Raw genomic sequence first — 20186 nt, 5'->3', positions numbered from 1 at the left:
CCTCCCCCCCCCGCCCCGCTCCGCCGGTGCCCCCCGGTACCGGGCGGGGGGGAGGGGAAAGGGGCAATGGCGGAGGGGCGGCGGGACTACAACTCCCGGCGTGCCCCGCGCGCGCCGCTGATTGGCTGAGGGAGGTGTCAATCAGCTAAAGGGGCGGGGAAAGGGGCGGGGCTAACTCCTGTCAGTGCTATGAGGGGCGGGGGGCCCCAAAATCGGCCAAATTCGCACCAAAATTCATCAAAATCCCGCAAATCCTCCCTGAAAATACCAAATTTACCTCAAAATATCACAGAAATCCGCCCCAATTCCTCCCAAACCCGCCAAAATCCGCCCCAAATCCCCCAAATTCTCCCCAAAATCCGTCAAAACCACCCAAATCATCGCCAAAAATACCAAATTTACCTCAAAATCTCACTAAAATACATCCCAAATCCTCCCAAACCCGGCAAAATTCACCCCAAATCCCCCAAAACCTCCCAAAATCCCCTCGAAATATCCCCCAAATCCACCCAAAATACCCCAAACCCGCCAAAATCCGCCCCAAATCCCCCAAATTCTCACCAAAATCCCCCAAATCCCCTGAGAACACCCCAAATTCACCCCCAAAACCCCCCAAAATCCCCCCAAAATCCCCCCAAATCCCCCCAAACCGCCCCAAAATCCCCTCATGAACCCTCCCAGACCCCCAAAATCTCCTCAAACCGCCCCGAAATCCCCCCGGAGACCCCCCAAAACTGCCCAAATCCCCCCAAACCGCCCCAAAATCCCCTCCGAGACCCCCGCCCGCCCCGCCCCTCCCCCCCCGCCCCGCTCCGCCGGTGCCCCCCGGTACCGGGCGGGGGGGAGGGGAAAGGGGCAATGGCGGAGGGGCGGCGGGACTACAACTCCCGGCGTGCCCCGCGCGCGCCGCTGATTGGCTGAGGGAGGTGTCAATCATCTAAAGGGGCGGGGAAAGGGGCGGGGCTAACTCCTGTCAGTGCTATGAGGGGCGGGGAGCCCCAAAATCGGCCAAATTCGCACCAAAATGCATCAAAACCACCCAAATCCTACCCGAAAATACCAAATTTACCTCAAAATCTCATCGAAATAGGCCCAAAATCCTCCCAAACCCGGCAAAATCCGCCCCAAATCCTCCAAAATCTCACCAAAATCCGCCCCAAATCCTCCCAAACCCGCCAAAATCCGCCCCAAATCCCCCAAAATCTCACCAAAATCCACCCAAAATCCCCCAAATCCTAAACAAAAACTCCCCAAATCCCCTCGAAATATCCCCAAAATCCACCCAAAATCCCCCAAACCCGCCAAAATCCGCCCCAAATCCCCCAAATTCTCACCAAAATCCACCAAATTCCCTGAGAACACCCCAAATTCACCCCCAAAACCCCCAAAACCCCCCAAACCGTCCCAAAATCCCCTCATGAACCCTCCCAGACCCCCAAAATCTCCTCAAACTGCCCCGAAATCCCCCCGGAGACCCCCCAAAACTCCCCAAATCCCCCCAAACCGCCCCAAAATCCCCCCCGAGACCCCCGGGCGGGGGGGAGGGGAAAGGGGCAATGGCGGAGGGGCGGCGGGACTACAACTCCCGGCGTGCCCCGCGCGCGCCGCTGATTGGCTGAGGGAGGTGTCAATCATCAAAGGGGCGGAAAAGGGGCGGGGCTAACTCCTGTCAGTGCTATGAGGGGCGGGGGGCCCCAAAATCGGCCAAATTCGCACCAAAATCCATCAAAATCCCGCAAATCATCCCCGAAAATACCAAATTTACCTCAAAATATCACAGAAATCTGCCCCAAATCCTCCCAAACCCGGCAAAATTCGCCCCAAATCCGCCAAAATCTCACCAAAATCCCCTCGAAATATCCCCCAAACCCGCCAAAATCCACCCCAAATACCCCAAATTCTCAACAAAATCCCCCAAAATCCCCTCGAAATATCCCCCAAATCCACCAAAAATCCCCCAAACCCGCCAAAATCCGCCCCAAATCCTCCCAAACCCGCCAAAATCCGCCCCAAATCCCCTAAAATCTCAACAAAATCCACCCCAAATCCCACCCAAAACCTCCAAATTCTCCCAAAATCCATCGAAACCGCCCAAATCCTCCCCGAAAATACCAAAATTCCCTCAAAATATCACAGAAATCCGCTCCAAATCCTCCCAAACCCGCCAAAATCCACCCCAAATCCCACCCAAATCATCCCAAAATCCCCTCGAAATATCCCCCAAATTCACCCAAAATCCCCCAAACCCGCTCAAATTCGCCCCAAATCCCCCAAATTCTCTCCAAAATCCATCAAAACCCCCCAAATCATCCCCGAAAATACCAAATTTACCTCAAAATATCACAGAAATCCGCCCCAAATCCTCCCAAACCCGCCAAAATCCGCCCCAAATCCCCCAAATTCTCACCAAAATCCACCCAAAATCCCCCAAACCCGCCAAAATCCACCCCAAATTCTCAACAAAATCCCCCAAAATCCCCTCGAAATATCCCCCAAATCCACCAAAAATCCCCCAAACCCGCCAAAATCCGCCCCAAATCCCCCAAATTCGCACCAAAACCCATCAAAACCCCACAAATCCTCCCCAGAAATACCAAATTTACCTCAAAATATCACCGAAATCCACCCCAAATCCTCCCAAACCCGCCAAAATCCGCCACAAATCCCCCAAAATCTCCCCCAAAATCCGCCCCAAATCCCCTCGAAATATCCCCAAATCCACCCAAAATCCCCCAAACCCGCCAAAACCCACCACAAATTCCCCAAATTCTCACCAAAATCCACCAAATCCCCTGAGAACACCCCAAATTCACCCCCAAAACCCCCCAAATCCCCCCAAACCGCCCCAAAATCCCCTCATGAACCCTCCCAGACCCCCAAAATCTCCTCAAACCGCCCCGAAATCCCCCCGGAGACCCCCCAAAACTCCCCAAATCCCCCCAAACCGCCCCAAAATCCCCCCCGAGACCCCCCAAAATCTCCCCAAAATCCCCTCCGAGACCCCAAAATCCCCAAATCTCCCCGAAATCCCTCAAAATTTAACCCGAGACCCCCCCCAGGTACCCCAAACCCTCCCAGGCACCACAACCCCCCCCAAACCCCCAAAATCTCCCCAAAATCCCCCATAAACCCCAAAATTTCCCCAAATTCCCCCTAAACACCCCCCAAAACCCCAAATTTCCCCAAAATTCCCCCCAAATCCCTCATAAATCACCAAATCGCCTCAAAAATCTCCCCCAAAATCCCCTCACAGCCCCCCCAGAAACCGCAAATCCCCCCAAAATTCCCCAAATTCCCCCCAAAAATCTCCCCCAAATCGTCCTAAATCACCGAAAATCCCCCCAAAATCCCCCAAAATCCCCAAATGCCCCCAAAAATCTACCCAAAATTCCCCAAAATACCCCCAAATCCCCCCCAAAATCCCCCAAAATCCCCAATTCCTCCCAAAAATCTCCCCCAAATCCCCAAAAATCCCCAAAAATCCCCCAAATCCGCTCACAGACTCCCAAAATCTCCCAAATTACCCCCAAATCACCTCAAAATCCCTTTAAAATCCCCCAAAATCCCCAAATCCCCCCAAAAATCTCCCCCAAATCCCCCAAAATCCCCCAAATCCCCCCAAAAATCCCCAAAATCCCCCCAAAATTCCCCCAAATCCCCCAAATTCCCCCCAAAAATCTCCCCCAAAATCCCCCAAAATCCCCAAATCCTGCCAAAAATCTCCCCCAAAATCCCCAAAAATCCCCCAAAATCCCCAAATCCTCCCAAAAATCTCCCCCAAATCGTCCAAAATCCCCAAAAATCCCCCCAAAATCCGCCAAAATCCCCAAATGCCCCCAAAAATCTCCCCCAAGTCCCCCCAAATCCCCAAAAATCCCCCAAAAATCCCCCAAAATCCCCAAATGTCCCCAAAAATCTCCCCCAAATCGCCCCAAATCCCCAAAAATTCCCAAAATCCCCCCCAAAAATCCCCAAATCCCCTCAAAAATCTCACCCAAATCTCCCCAAATCCCCCAAAAATCTCCCCCAAATCCCCAAAAATCCCCCCAAAATCCCCAAATGCCCCCAAAAATCTCCCCCAAAATCCCCCCAAAATCCCCAAATCCCCCAAATTCCCCCCAAAAATCTCCCCAAAATCCCCCCAAAATCCCCAAATCTCCCCCAAATCCCCCCAAAATCCCCCAAAATCCCCCCAAAATTCCCCAAAATCCCCCAAATTGCCCAAAATTCCCCAAATTCGCCCCAAATTCCCGCCCCCGGCCGCGCGGCCCCTTTAAGGGGGGGAGGGGCGCGGTTGCCATGGCAACGGCGGAGGGGGGAGGGGCGGGAAAAACGGGGAGAAAAAACGGGAATTTGGGAAAAATGGGGGGGAAATCGGGGAAAAACGGGGGAAAATGCGGGAATTTGGGAAAAAATGGGGGAAAATAGGAAAAAATGCAGAAAAAATGGGGAGAAAAATTGAGAATTTGGGAAAAATGGGGGGAAATTGGGAAAAATGGGCGGAAAATGGGAAAAAAACAGGGAGAAAACCCAGGAATTTTGGAAAAACTGGGGGAATTAGGAAAAAAGTGGGGAAAAAACGGGGGAAAACGGGGAGAAAAACTGGGAATTTGGGAAAAAATGGGGGAAAAATGGGAATTTTGGGGAGGGAAAAGGAAAAAAATGGGAATTTGGGGAGAAACGGGGGAAAATTGGGAAAAAATGGGGAGAAAATGCGGGAATTTGGGGAAAAAATGGGGGGAAATAGGAAAAAAAGCAGGAAAAATGGGGAGAAAAACTGGGAATTTGGGGAAAATGGGGGGAAATTGGAAAAATGGTTGGAAAATGGGAAAAAACCAGGGAAAACGGGGATAAAAAGCAGGAATTTGGGGAAAATGGGGAAAAAATCGGGAATTTGGGGGGAAAATGGGAAAAAATGGGAATTTGGGAAAAATGGGGGAAAAATGGAAAAAAAACAGGGAAAATGGGGGGAAAAAACGAGAATTTGGGGGAAATTGGGAAAAATTGAGAAAAATGGGGAAAAAACTGGGGGAGACAGGAAAAAAAATGCTGGGAAATGGGGAGAAAAACTGGGAATTTGGGAAAAATGGGGAGAAAAAAATGGGAATTTGAGGAAAACAGGGAAAAGCTTCGAATTTGAGGGAAAAATGGGAAAAAAAAATCCGGGGAAAACGGGGAGTAAAACTCGAAAATTTGGAAAAAATGGAGGGAAAAATGGGAATTTGGGGGGGAAATGGGAAAAAAATCTGAGAATTTTGGGAAAATAGGAAAAAAACCCCAGAAATTTGGGGAAAATGGGAGAAAAACGGAAAAAATGGGGGGAGAATTTGGGAATTTGGTAAAAATGGGGAAGAAAACAGGAATTTGGGGGGAAAAAAATGGAATTTGGGGAGAATGGGGAAAAAACAGGAAAAACTGGGAAAAACCCCCAGGATTTGGGGAAAAATGGGAAAAGCCTCAGGGAAAATGGGAAAAAATGGGAAAAGTCTGAGGGAAAATGGGAAAAAATGGGAAAAAATGGGAAAAGTCTCAGGGAAAATGGGAAAAGAAGTGAAAGAAGTGGGAAAAACCCGGGGAAAATGGGGAGAAAAAGCAGGAATTTGGGAAAAATGGGAGAAAAATGGGAATTTGGGAAGAACAGGGAAAAAATAGGAAAAAACCCGGGGAAAATGGGGAGGAAATGTGGGAATTTGGGAAAAACGTGGGGAAAAAATGGGAATTTGTGGAAAACGGGAAAAATCCGGGAATTTTGGAAAAAAAATGGGGAAAAAAATCGGGGGAAATGGGGAAAAAAACGGGAAAATGGGGAGAGAACCCCAAAATTCCCCCTGAACCCCCAAATCGCCCCAACCCCAAATCCAGAACCCCAAAAACCCCAAAACCGATTTTGGGGCTCAATCCCCCTTTATTGAGCCCGGGGCTTCTACCCCAAATTTCAGAGTTCTCCCCCGTTTTTTGGGGTTCCTCCCCCCCAAATTCACTCTGAACCCCCAAATCCAGAACCCCAAACCCAGAACCCCAAAACCCCAAACCCAGAACCCCAAAACCCCAAACCCAGAACCCCAAAACCCCAAAACCATCCGGAATTTTGGGCTCAAAACCGCCTTTATTTCGCCCCAGGATTTTTGGGGTGTCCCCCCGGATTTGGGGGTGCCCCGGCGGTTGGGGTCGGGTTTTTGGGGTGCCCCCCTCCCCAAATTCACTCTGAACCCCCCAAATCTCCCCCTCCACAATCCAGAACCCCAAAACCCCAAACCCAGAACCCCAAAACCCCAAACCCAGAACCCCAAAACACCAAAACCGATTTTGGGGCTCAATCCCCCTTTATTGAGCCTGGGGCTTCTACCCCAAATTTCAGAGTTCTCCCCCCGGTTTTTGGGGTTCCTCCCCCCAAATTCACTCTGAACCCCCCAAATCCAGAACCCCAAACCCAGAACCCCAAAACCCCAAACCCAGCCGGAATTTTGGGGTCGAACCCCTCTTTTTTGGGACCTCTCCCTGGGGGTCCTCCCTGGCATTTTGGGGGTCCCCAACCCCAAAATTCCCTCTGAACCCCCGAAACCCAGAACCCCAAAACCCAAAACCCCAAACCCAAAACCCCAAACCCAGAACCCCAAACCCAGAACCCCAAAACTGATTTTGGGGCTCAATCCCCCGTTATTGAATCTGGGGTCTCTGCCCCGAATTTTGGGATTCCCCCCAAATTTTGGGGCTCCCCCCCCCCCAAATTCACTCTGAACCCCCCAAATCTCCCCCGCCCCAATCCAGAACCCCAAATCTCCAAACCCCAAAACCCCAAATCCCAAACCCAGAACCCCAAAACCCAAACTCAGCCGAATTTTGGGCTCAAAACCCCCTTTATTGAGCCTGGGGCTTCTATCCCAAATTTCAGAGTTCTCCCCCTGTTTTTTGGGGTTCCCCCACCCCAAATTCACTCTGAACCCCCCAAATCCAGAACCCCAAACCCAGAACCCCAAAACCCAATCCCAGAACCCCAAAACCCAAACCCAGATGGAATTTTGGGCTCAAAACCGCCTTTATTTCGCCCCAGGATTTTTGGGGTGCCCCCCGGTTTTTGGGGTCCCCCCCACCCCAAATTCACTCTGAACCCCCCAAATCCAGAACCCCAAACCCAGAACCCCAAAACCCCAAACCCAGAACCCCAAAACCCCAAACCCAGAACCCCAAAACCCCAAACCCAGCCGGAATTTTGGGCTCAAATCCCCTTTATTGATCTCCGGGATTTTTGGGGTGTCCCCCCGGATTTGGGGGTGCCCCGGCGGTTGGGGTCGGGTTTTTGGGGTCCCCCCACCCCAAATTCACTCTGAACCCCCCAAATCCAGAACCCCAAACCCAGAACCCCAAAACCCCAAACCCAGAACCCCAAAACCCCAAACCCAGATGGAATTTTGGGCTCAAACCCGCCTTTATTGCTCTCCGGGATTCTCAGGGTGCCCCCCGATTTTTGGGGTCCCCCCACCCCAAATTCACTCCAAACCCCCCAAATGCCAGAACCCCAAAATTCCAGAACCCAGAACCCCAAAACCCCAAACCCATCCGAATTTTGGACTCAAAACCGCCTTTATTTCGCCCCAGGATTTTTGGGGTGTCCCCCCGGATTTGGGGGTGCGTTTTTGGGGTCCCCCCCACCCCAAATTCACTCTGAACCCCCCAAACCCAGAACCCCAAAACCCCAAACCCAGAACCCCAAACCCAGAACCCCAAAACCCCAAATCCAGATGGAATTTTGGGCTCAAAACCGCCTTTATTTCGCCCCAGGATTTTTGGGGTGCCCCCCCGGATTTGGGGGTGCCCCGGCGGTTGGGGTCGGGTTTTTGGGGTTCCCCCCACCCCAAATTCACTCTGAACCCCCAAACCCAGAACCCCAAACCCCAAACCCCAAACCCCAAACCCAGAACCCCAAAACCCCAAACCCAAATGGAATTTCGGACTCAAAACCGCCTTTATTTCGCCCCAGGATTTTCGGGGTGCCCCCCCGGATTTGGGGGTGCGTTTTTGGGGTCCCCCCACCCCAAATTCACTCCGAACCCCCCAAACCCCCAAACCCCAAACCCAGAACCCCAAAACCCCAAACCCAGAACCCCAAAACCCCAAACTCAGAACCCCAAAACCCCAATCCCAGATGGAATTTTGGGCTCAAAACCCCCTTTATTTCGTCCCAGGATTTTTGGGGTGCCCCCCCGGATTTGGGGGTGCATTTTTGGGGTGTCCCCCCGGATTTGGGGGTGCATTTTTGGGGTGCCCCCCCGGGTTTGGGGGTGCATTTTTGGGGTGCATTTGGGGGTGCAGGAGGCGCAGCAGCAGCTCCCGGCAGCGCACGCGTCCCCCCAGGTGGGCGCAGGTGAGGAGGAGCCCCCCGAGTTTTCGGTGCAGGGCGTAGCTGGGCTCGGGGGGCGGCCCCAGGCGACCCCCCAAAATTTGGGGGAGCAGCTCCCGCACCCCCCGCGCCGTCCCCTGCACCCCGAAATCGAAGGGCTGAGCCCCCCAAAAGGGCTCGGCCAGCAGCAGCACCGCCCGGACGTGGAGCGACTCCAGGGCCTGGGAATTTGGGGGGAAAAAGGGAAATTTGGGGTAAAAGCAAAAATTTGGGGGAAAAAACCCAAAATTTGGGGGGAAACCCCAAAATTGGGAGGGAAAACGCAAAAGTTTGGGGGGAAAAACCCCAAAATTTGGGGGAAAAACCCCCAAAAATTGGGAGGGAAAACTCAAAAATTTGGCGTGAAGAACCCCAAAATTTGGGGAGAAAGCCCAAAATTGGGAGGGAAAACTCAAAAATTTAGTGTGAAAAACCCCAAAATTTGGCACAAAGAACCCCAAAATTTGGAGGGAAAGCCCAAAATTGGGAGGTAAAACTCAAAAATTTGGCATGAAGAACCCCAAAATTTGGGGGGAAAACCCCAAAATTGGGACAGAAAACCCCAAAATTGGAAGGAAAACCTCAAAAATTTGGCATGAAGAACCCCAAAATTTGGGGGGAAAACCCTCAAAACTGGGAGGCGAAACTCAAAAATTTGGAGTGAAGAACCCCAAAATTTGGCATCAAGAACCCCAAAATTTGGGGGGAAAGACCAAAATTGGGGTGAGAAATCCCAAAATTGGAGAGAAAACTCAAAAATTTGGGGGGAAAACCCCAAAATTGGTGTGAAAAACCCCCAAAGTTTGGGGTGAAAAGCCCAAAATTGGGAGGGAAAACTCAAAAATTTGGGGAGGGAAAACCCCGAAACTGGGAGGGAAAACTCAAAAACTGGGGGGAAAACCCCAAAATTCAGGGGGAAACCCCAAAATTTGGGGGAAACGCCAAAATTGTGGTAAGAGAGGCAAAAGTTGGGATGAGAAACGCCAAAATTGTGGAGATGAACCCCAAAATTTGGGGGTGCACGGACTAGACGTGGAGAAATGCCATGGGCTGAAATTGGGGGATGGGGGGAAGCAAAATTTGGGGGGAAAACCCAAAAATTTGGGGGGAACAACCCCAAAATTTGGGGGAAAAACCCCAAAATTGGGGGAAAAACTCAAAAAATTGGGGGCAAAAGCCCAAAATTGGGGAAAACCCCTAAATTTGGGGGGAAAGCCCAAAAATTTGGCATGAAAAACCCCAAAATTTGGGGGGAACCCCAAAATTGGGGTGAGAAATCCCAAAATCAGGGTGAAAACCCCAAAATTTAGGGGAAAACCCCAAAAATTGGGAGGGAAAACTCAAAAATTTGGCACAAAGAACCCCAAAATTTGGCATGAAGAACCCCAAAATTTGGCGTCAAGAACCCCAAAATTTGGGGGGAAAGACCAAAATTGGGTTGAGAAATCCCAAAATTGGGGGGAAAAATCAAAAATTTGGCGTGAAGAACCCCAAAATTTGGGGGGAAACCCCAAAAATTTGGGGGGAAAACTCAAAATTGGGGGCGAAATCCCAAAATTTGGGGGGAAAACTCAAAAATTTGGCCTGAAGAACCCCAAAATTTCGCGTGAAGAACCGCAAAATTTGGGGGGAAAGCCCAAAATTGGGAGGGAAAACTTAAAAATTTGGGGAGAAAAACCCCAAAATTTAGGGGAAAAACCCCAAAATTTGGCGGGAAACCCCAAAATCGGGAGGGAAAACTCAAAAATTTGGTGTGAAAAACCCCAAAATTTGGTGTGAAAATACCCAAAATTGGGAGGGAAAACAAAAAAATTTGGTGTGAAAAACCACAAAATTTTGGGGGAAAAACCCAAAATTGGGGGAAAACCCCAAAATTTGAGTGAAATGAACAAAATTGGGGTGAGGAACCCAAAATTTGGTGTGAAAAACCCTAAAATTGGGGGGGAAACCTCAAAATTTGGTGTGGAGAAGCCAAAATTGGGGGGGAAACCCCAAAATTTGGGGTGAAAGGACCAAAATTGGGATGACGAACCCCAAAATTGGGGGGAAAAATCCAAAATTTGGGAGAGAAAAATAAAATTTGGGTGAGAAACCCCAAAATTTGGCACAAAGGATCCCAAAATTGGGGCAAAACCCTCAAAATTTGGTGTGAAAAACCCCAAAATTTGGCAGAAACCCCAAAAATTGGGGTGAAAACCCCAAAATTTGGGGTTGGGGGCCCAAAATGGGGGAAGGGAAAAGGCCCCAAATGGATTTTTTTGCCCCAAAATGGATTTTTTTGCCCCAAAATTGGGAATTTTTGCCCCAAAAATGGGATTTTTTGCTCCAAAATTGGAGGGGTTTTGCCCTAAAATGAGGATTTTTGCCCCAAAATTTCACATTTTTGGCCCCAAAATTGGGGGTTTGCCTGAAATTTGGGGTTTTTGCCCTAAAATTGGCGGTTTTTGGCCCCAAAATTGGGATTTTTGACTCCAAAATTTCATGGCTTTTGCCCCAAAATTGGGAATTTTTGCCCCAAAATTGAGGGTTTTGGATCCCAAATTTGTTTGTTTTTTTTTTTTTTTTCCCAAAACAGGGATTTTTTTGCCCCAAAAAGTGTTTTTTGTCCCAAAACTGAGTTTTTCCCCCAAAATTGGGGTTCTCACCCAAAATTGAGTTTTTTGCCCCACAATTGTGGTTTTTGACTCCAAAATGGGAGTTTTTTTTAGCCCCAAAATTGGGAATTTTTGCCCCAAAATTGAGATTTTTTTGCTCCAAAATTGGAGGGGTTTTGCCCTAAAATGAGGATTTTTTGCCCCAAAATTTCACATTTTTGGACCCAAAATTGGGGGTTTGCCTGAAAATTGGGGTTTTTGCCCTAAAATTGGAGATTTTTGGCCCCAAAATGGGGATTTTTACCTCCAAAATTGAATTTTTTTCCCCAAAATTGGAATTTTTTGAACCAAAATTGGGATTTTTTTGACCAAAAATGGTGATTTTTCTGCCCCAAAATTGAGGATTTTGCCCTAAAATGGATTTTATTTTTTTGCCCCAAAATTGGGGGTTTTGACTCCAAAATTGGGATTTTTTTTCCCCAAAAAAGGGATTTTTTCCACAAAATCAGAGTTTTTTTCCCCAAATTGAAGTTTTTTAGCCCCAAAACGTTTTTTTCCCCAAAATTGATGTTTTTGCCCTAAAATTGGACTTTTTCCCCCCAAAATGTAGATTTCTTTTACTCAAATTGAGGATTTTTTTGCGCCAAAATTGGGGTTTTGTCCCCAAAATTTGACATTTTTTGCCCCAAACGTGGAATTTTTTGGACCCAAATTGGGGTTTTGGACCCAAAATTGGGATTTTTTTGCCCCAAAATTGGGATTTTTTTGCCCCAAAATTGAATTTTTTTTTCCCCAAAATTGGGATTTTTTTAACCAAAATTGGGATTTTTTTGCCCCAAAATGGAGATTTTTACCTCCAAAATTGAATTTTTTTGCCCCAAAATTGGAATTATTTGAACTAAAATTGGGATTTTTTTTTGATCCAAATTGGGGATTTTTCTGCCCCAAAATTGTGGATTTTGCCCTAAAATGGAGTTTTTTTTTGCTCCAAAATTGGGGGTTTTGACTCCAAAATTGGAATTTTTTTTTGCCCCAAAATGGGGATTTTTAGCCCCAAAATTGAATTTTTTTTTCCCCAAAATTGAAATTTTTTTTTCCCCAAAATTGGAATTTTTTGAACCAAAATTGGAATTTTTTGAACCAAAATTGGGATTTTTTTTGACCAAAAATGGGGATTTTTCTGCCCCAAAATTGTGAATTTTGCCCTAAAATTGATTTTTTTTTTTTGCCCCAAAACTGAAAATTTTGACTCCAAAATTGGGATTTTTTTGCCTCAAAAAGGGGATTTTTTCCCACAAAATCAGAGTTTTTTTCCCCCAAATTGAAGTTTTTTAGCCCCAAAACGTTTTTTTTCCCAAAAATTGATGGTTTTGCCCTAAAATTGGACTTTTTCCCCCCCAAAATGTAGATTTTTTTTTTACTTAAATTGAGGATTTTTTGGCACCAAAATTGGGGTTTTGGACCCAAAATCGGAGTTTTTTTTCCCCAAAATGGGGATTTTTAGCTCCAAAATTGAATTTTTTTTCCCCAAAATTGATTTTTTTTGCCCCAAAATTGGTATTTTGAACCAAAATTGGAGATTTTTTGCCCCAAAATGGGGATTTTTAGCCCCAAAATTGAATTTTTTGCCCCAAAATTGGAATTTTTTTGCCCCAAAATTGGGATTTTTTTGACCGAAAATGGGGATTTTTCTGCCCCAAAATTGTGGATTTTGCCCTAAAATGGATTTTATTTTTTTGCCCCAAAATTGGGGGTTTTGACTCCAAAATTGGGAATTTTTTTTGCCCAAAAAAGGGATTTTTTCCCACAAAATTAGAATTTTTTTCCCCAAATTGAAGTTTTTTAGCCCTAAAACGGGTTTTTTTCCCCAAAATTGATGGTTTTGCCCTAAAATTGGACTTTTTCCCCCAAAATGCAGATTTCTTTTACTCAAATTGAGGATTTTTGTGCACCAAAATTGGGGTTTTGTCCCCAAAATTTGACATTTTTTGCCCCAAATGTGGGATTTTTTTGACCCAATTTGGATTTTTTGAACCAAAATTTGGATTTTTTTGCCCCAAAATTGAATTTTTTTGCCACAAAATTGAATTTTTTTGCCCCAAAATTGGAATTTTTTGAACCAAAATTGGGATTTTTTTGACCAAAATTTGTGTTTTTCTGCCCCAAAATTGTGGATTTTGCCCTAAAATGGATTTTTTTTTTTGCTCCAAAATTGGGGGTTTTGACTCCAAAATTTGGATTTTTTTGCCCCAAAAAGGGGATTTTTTCCCACAAAATTAGAGTTTTTTCCCCCAAATTGAAGTTTTTTAGCCCCAAAACGTTTTTTTTTTCCCCAAAATTGATGGTTTTGCCCTAAAATTGGACTTTTCCCCCCCAAAATGTAGATTTCTTTTACTCTAATTGAGGATTTTTTTGCGCTAAAATTGGGGTTTTGTCCCCAAAATTTGACATTTTTTGCCCCAAATGTGGGATTTTTTTGACCCAAATTGGGGTTTTGGACCCAAAATTGGGAGATTTTTTTGCCCCAAAATGGATTTTTTTCCCCCAAAATTGGAATTTTTTGAACCAAAATTGGAATTTTTTTGCCCCAAAATGGGGATTTTTAGCTGCAAAATTGAATTTTTTTTCCCAAAAATTTGAATTTTTTTAACCAAAATTGGGATTTTTTTTTTGACCAAAAATTGGGATTTTTCTGCCCCAAAATTGTGAATTTTGCCCTAAATTGGATTTTATTTTTTTGCCCCAAAATTGGGGGTTTTGACTCCAAAATTGGGATTTTTTTGCCCCAAAAAAGGGATTTTTTTCCACAAAATTAGAGTTTTTTCCCCCAAATTGAAGTTTTTTAGCCCCAAAATGTGTTTTTTCCCCCAAAATTGATGGTTTTGCCCTAAAATTGGACTTTTTCCCCCCCAAAATGTAGATTTTTTTTTTACTTAAATTGAGGATTTTTTGGCACCAAAATTGGGGTTTTGGACCCAAAATCGGAGGTTTTTTTCCCCAAAATGGGGATTTTTAGCTCCAAAATTGAATTTTTTTTCCCCAAAATTGATTTTTTTTGCCCCAAAATTGGTATTTTGAACCAAAATTGGAGATTTTTTGCCCCAAAATGGGGATTTTTAGCCCCAAAATTGAATTTTTTGCCCCAAAATTGGAATTTTTTTGCCCCAAAATTGGGATTTTTTTGACCGAAAATGGGGATTTTTCTGCCCCAAAATTGTGGATTTTGCCCTAAAATGGATTTTATTTTTTTGCCCCAAAATTGGGGGTTTTGACTCCAAAATTGGGATTTTTTTGCCCAAAAAAGGGATTTTTTCCCACAAAATTAGAATTTTTTTCCCCAAATTGAAGTTTTTTAGCCCTAAAACGGGTTTTTTTCCCCAAAATTGATGGTTTTGCCCTAAAATTGGACTTTTTCCCCCAAAATGCAGATTTCTTTTACTCAAATTGAGGATTTTTGTGCACCAAAATTGGGGTTTTGTCCCCAAAATTTGACATTTTTTGCCCCAAATGTGGGATTTTTTTGACCCAATTTGGATTTTTTGAACCAAAATTTGGATTTTTTTGCCCCAAAATTGAATTTTTTTGCCACAAAATTGAATTTTTTTGCCCCAAAATTGGAATTTTTTGAACCAAAATTGGGATTTTTTTGACCAAAATTTGTGTTTTTCTGCCCCAAAATTGTGGATTTTGCCCTAAAATGGATTTTTTTTTTTGCTCCAAAATTGGGGGTTTTGACTCCAAAATTTGGATTTTTTTGCCCCAAAAAGGGGATTTTTTCCCACAAAATTAGAGTTTTTTCCCCCAAATTGAAGTTTTTTAGCCCCAAAACGTTTTTTTTTTCCCCAAAATTGATGGTTTTGCCCTAAAATTGGACTTTTTCCCCCCAAAATGCAGATTTCTTTTACTCTAATTGAGGATTTTTTTGCGCTAAAATTGGGGTTTTGTCCCCAAAATTTGACATTTTTTGCCCAAAATGTGGGATTTTTTTGACCCAAAATTGGAGTTTTTTTGCCCCAAAATGGGGATTTTTATACTCCAAAATTGAATTTTTTTGCACCAAAATTGGAATTTTTTAAACCAAAATTGGGATATTTTTGCCCCAAAATGGGGATTTTTTTCCTCCAAAATTGAATTTTTTGCCCCAAAATTGGATTTTTTTTTTCCCCAAAATTGGGATTTTTTTTGACCAAAAATGGGGATTTTTAGCTCCAAAATAGAATTTTTTTTTTCTCAAAATCTGAATTTTTTGAACCAAAACTGGGATTTTTTTTGGACCAAAAATGGGGATTTTTCTGCCCCAAAATTGTGAATTTTGCCCCAAAATTGGAATTTTTTAAACCAAAATTGGGATTTTTTTTGCCGGAAAAAAGGGGATTTTTTCCCACAAAATTAGTTTTTTTCCCCCAAATTGTAGTTTTTTAGCCCCAAAATGGGTTTTTTTTCCCCAAAATTGATATTTTTGCCCAAAAACTGTGTTTTTCCCCCCAAATTTGGGTGTATTTGTGTCTCACCGGGGACTCGAGGCCGGTGAGGAATTGCAGCTCTCGGGACGCGCTCAGGATTCGCCGCTCGTCGCGCTCGGCGCCCGCACGGATCACCTGCGACCCAAAATCACCGCTTTTTAACCCAAAATCAAGGTTTTTTAACCAAAATCCTCTTCTGTTTATCAAAATCCTTTTTTTTTTTTGCAAGAATTGCCTTTTTTTATCAAAATCCCCCTTTTTTTTCCAAAATCCTCTTTTCTTTTTACCAAAATCCCATTTTTTTAACCAAAATCCCCTTTTATTTTCACCAAAATCCCCTTTTTTTCGTTATTACCAAAATCCTCTTTTCTTTACCGAAATCCCTTTTTTTCCAAAATCCCCCTTTTATATTTTTTACCAAAATCCCGTTTTTTTAAACTAAAATCCCCCCTTTTTTCACCAAAATCCCCTTTTCTTTACCAAAACCCCATTTTTTTTTACGAAAATCCCCTTTTCGTTACCAAAATCCCCCTTTTTTTTAAACCAAAATCCCCATTTTTTTAAACCAAAATCCACTTTTTTTTTTTACCAAAATCCCCCTTTTTTTACCCAAAATCCCCTTTTTGTTATCAAAATCCCCATTTTTGTTACCAAAATCCCTTATTCTGTTTAACAAAACCCCCCTTTTTTTTACCAAAATCCCCTTTTCTTTTTATCAAAATATCCTTTTCTTTACCAAAATCCCCTTTTCTTCACCAATATCCCCCTTTTTTTTTTTCACCAAAATCCCCCTTTTTTTTTGCAAAAATTCCCTTTTATTTTTACCTAAAATCCCCTTTTCTTTACCAAAATCCCCGTTTTTTTACCAAAATCCCCCATTTTTTTACCCAAATCCCCTTTTCTTCACCAAAATCCCCTTTTATTTTTAGCAAAATCCCTTTTTTTTAAACCAAAATCCCCTTTTTCTCTTTACCAAAATCCCCTTGTTTTTACCAAAATATCTTTTTCGTTACCAAAATCCCCCTTTTCTTACCGAAATCCCCCTTTTTTTAACCAAAATCCCCTTTTCTCTTTACCAAAATCACATTTTTTTTACCAAAATCCCCTTTTTTTACCAAAATCCTCTTTTTTTTTTCAACAAAATCCCCCTTTTTTTTTACCAAAATCCCCTTTTCTTTTTATCAAAATATCCTTTTCTTTACCAAAATCCCCTTTTATTTTTACCAAAATTCCCTTTTCTTCACCAAACTCCCCTTTTGTGTACCAAAATCCCCATTTTTTTACCAAAATCCCCCTTTTTTACCAAAATCGCAATTTTTTTTACCAAAACTCCCCATTTTTTTTAACCAAAATCCGCTTTTCTGTACCAAAATACTCATTTATTTTTACCAAAATCCCCTTTTTTCTTTACCAAAATCCCCGTTTTTTTTACCAAAATCCCATTTCTTTACCAAAATCCTGGTTTTTTTACTAAAATCCCCTTTTTTTTTACCAAAATCCCCTTTTCTTTGTCAAGATCCCCTTTTTGTAACCAAAGTCCCCCCTTTTTTTTACCAAAATCCCCCTTTTTTTACCCAAATCCCCATTTCTTTACCAAAATCCCCTTTTCTTTTTACCAAAATCCCCTTTTTTTCACCAAAATCCTCCTTTTTTTACCCAAAATCCTCTTTTCTTTACCAAAATCCCCTTTTCATCACCATAATCCCCTTTTTTCTTTCCCAAAATCCCCTTTTCTTCACCAAAATCCCCTTTTTGTTACCAAAATCCCCTTTTCTTTACCGAAATCCCTTTTTTTTTTGCAAAAATTGCCTCTTTTTTACCAAAATCCCTTTTTTCCAAAATCCTTTTTTTTTTACCAAAATCCCCTTTTTTTTTTATCAAAATCCCATTTCTTTGCCAAAATCCCCTTTTATTTTTACCCAAAATCCCATTTTTTTACCAAAACCCCCTTCTTCTTTTTACCAAACTCCCCTTTTCTGTACCAAAATCCCCCTTTTTTTACCCAAAATCCCCTTTTCTCTTTACCAAAATCGCCTTGTTTTTACCAAAATATCCTTTTCGTTTCCAAAATCCCCTTTTTTTTTTTACCAAAATCCCCTTTTCATCACCAAAATCCCCCCTTTTTTTTTTAAACAAAATCCCCTTTTCTTCACAAAAATCCCCTTTTTTTTGCAAAAATTGCCTTTTTTTTCCCAAAATCCCCCTTTTTTCCCAAAATCCCCTTTTCTTTTTTCCAAAATCCCCTTTTCTGTACCAAAATCCCCCTTTTTTACCAAAATCCCCTTTTCTCTACCAAAATCCCGTTTTTTTTACCAAAATCCCCTTTTTCCTGTTTTTTTTTCCCATTTTCTCCCTTTTTTCCCCACTTTTTCCTGTTTTTTTTCCCCTTTTCCCCCCACTTTTTCCTGTTTTATTTCCTTTATTTTCCCACTTTTTCCTGCTTTTTCCCCTTTATTTCCCCCACTTTTTCTTGTTTTTTTCCCTTTTTCCCCCCACTTTTTCCTTGGTCTTTTTTTTTCCATTTTTCCCTTTTTTCCCCCACTTTTTCCTGTTTTTTTTCCCGTTTTTTTTTCCCATTTTTCCCAATTTTCCTGTTTTTTTTCCCATTTTTCCCCATTTTCCCCCACTTTTTCCTGTTTTTTTTCCCATTTTTCCCCTTTTTTCCCCACTTTTTCCTGTTTTTTTTTCCCTTTATTTTCCCACTTTTTCCTGCTTTTTTCCCTTTATTTTCCCACTTTTTCCTGGTTTTTTCCCCATTTTTTTCCCTTTTTTCCCACTTTCTCCCATTTTCCCCAATTTCCCCATTTTTTCCCATTTTCCCCCGTTTTTCCCCCATTTTCCCGTCCCACCTCCAGGTATCCGTCGCTGAATTCCGGCTCGAAGCTCCGACACGCCCCAAAATCCAACAGCGTCATCTGGGAGCCAAAATCCCAAAATTCCCCAAAATCCCCCCAAATCCACCAAAATCCACCAAAATCCCCAAATCCCCAAAATCCACCAAAATCCAACAGCGTCATCTGGGAGGCAAAAATCCCAAAATCCCCCAAAATCCCCCAAAATCCCAAAATCCCCCAAAATCCCCCAAAATCCACCAAAATCCCCCAAAATCCCAAAATCCCCCAAAATCCCCAAAATCCCCCAAAATCCACCAAAATCCCAAAATCCCCCAAAATCCCCAAAATCCCTCAAAATCAGCCAAAATCCCCCAAAATCCCCCAAAATCCCCCAAAATCCCCCAAAATCCCAAAATCCCCCAAAATCCCCAAAATCCCCCAAAATCCCCCAAAATCCCCCAAAATCCCCAAAACTTCCCCAAATCCCCTTAAATTCCCCTCAAATTTACCCAAATTCTCCCAAAATTCCGGTAAATTCCCCAAAAATTCCCTTTAATCCCCCAAAAATCCCCCCAAATCCCCCCAAATTCCCCAAAATTCACTAAAATTCCCCCAAAATCTAAAATAAATTCCCAAAATTCCCCAAAAATCCCCCCAAATTTCCCCAAATTCCCCAAAAATTCCTGTAAATTCCCCCCAAATTCCCTTTAATCCCCCCAAAATCCCCCCAAATTCCCCTAAAATCCCCCCAAATTCACTAAAATTCCCCCAAAATATAAAATAAATTCCCAAAATTCCCCTAAAATCCCCCCAAATTTCCCCAAATTCCCAAAAAATTCCCCCAAAATTCCCCAAAAATCCCCTTTAATCCCCCCAAATTCCCTAAAATCCCCCAAATTCTCAAAATTCCCCCCAAAAATCCCCAAAATTCACCAAAATCTCCCCCAAATACTCCCAAAATCTAAAATAAATCTCCCCAAATCCCCCTAAAACAACCCCAAAATCCAAAATTCCCCCAAATTCCCCCCAAAATCCCCTTTAATCCCCCCAAATTCCCTAAAATCCCCAAAATTCTCAAAATTGCCCCAAAATCCCCCAAAATTCTCCCAAAAACCAAAATAAATCTCCCAAAATTCTCATAAAATCCCCTAAAATTCCCCCAAATTCGCCCCCAAATCTCCCAAAATTCCCTCAAAATTCCCCCAAAATCCAAAATAAATCCCCCAAAATTTCTTCCAAACCCCCCAAAATCACCCAAAATCTTCTTTAATACCCTCAAAAACCCTTTAATTCTCCTAAAATCCCCCAAATTCACCCCCAAATTCCCTAAAAATCACTTTAATTATCCTAAAATCCCCCAAAATCTCCCCAAAACCGCCCAAAAATCCAAAATAAACCCCCAAAATCCCCCAAAATCCTCTTGAATACCCCCAAAATCCCCCAAAATTCCCCAAATTCCCCAAACTTCCCCACAAATCCTCCAAAATTCACTCAAAATTCCCCAAAAATCTCCAAAAAACCCCTAAAATCCCATTTAATTGCCCGAAAATTCCCCAAATTCCCTTTTATTCCCCTAAAATTCCCTAAAATCTTCTTTAATTCTCCTAAAATTCCCAAAAATCCCCCTGAAACCACTCCAAAATCTCCCCAAAATCCCCCAAAATCTCCCAAATCCCCTTTAATTCTCTCAAAACCCCAAATTCCCCCCAAAATTCCCTAAAATCCTCCACAATTCAACAAAATCCCCCCCAAAACCACCCAAAAATCCCAAATTTCCCCCAAATCCCCCTAAATCTCCTAAAACCCCCCCAAAATCCCCCCAAATCCCCCAAAATTCCGTTTAATTCTCTCAAAACCCCCCAAAATCCCCCAAAATTCCCCAAAATCCCTCCAAAACCGCCCCAAAATCCAAAATAAA

General features: G+C 43.5%; 2 protein-coding genes across 2 annotated transcripts in view; both read right to left on the bottom strand.

The window, feature by feature from the left end:
* The window catches only part of LOC121468955 (uncharacterized), a 2238800-nt gene that overhangs the window by 297235 nt on the left and 1921379 nt on the right, over positions 1 to 20186 (bottom strand). The gene's annotated exons all lie outside the window — the stretch shown is intronic.
* COQ8B (coenzyme Q8B) overlaps positions 8149 to 20186 on the bottom strand; it is a 62452-nt gene continuing 50414 nt past the window's right edge. Inside the window, exons 12-14 of the mRNA XM_072920975.1 lie at positions 18284 to 18349; positions 15483 to 15569; positions 8149 to 8559 (exon numbers count right to left, since the gene is read on the bottom strand). Of these exons, the coding sequence (XP_072777076.1) occupies positions 8170 to 8559; positions 15483 to 15569; positions 18284 to 18349 (543 nt within the window). The 3' untranslated portion in view covers positions 8149 to 8169. The remainder of the gene's footprint in view (positions 8560 to 15482; positions 15570 to 18283; positions 18350 to 20186) is intronic.

This window comes from Taeniopygia guttata, chromosome 34 (assembly GCF_048771995.1).
Source record: "Taeniopygia guttata chromosome 34, bTaeGut7.mat, whole genome shotgun sequence".
Taxonomy (NCBI): Eukaryota; Metazoa; Chordata; class Aves; order Passeriformes; family Estrildidae; genus Taeniopygia; species Taeniopygia guttata.
The sequence above is the reverse complement of the archived record's forward strand: the minus strand, read 5'-3'. Positions and strand labels throughout refer to the sequence as shown.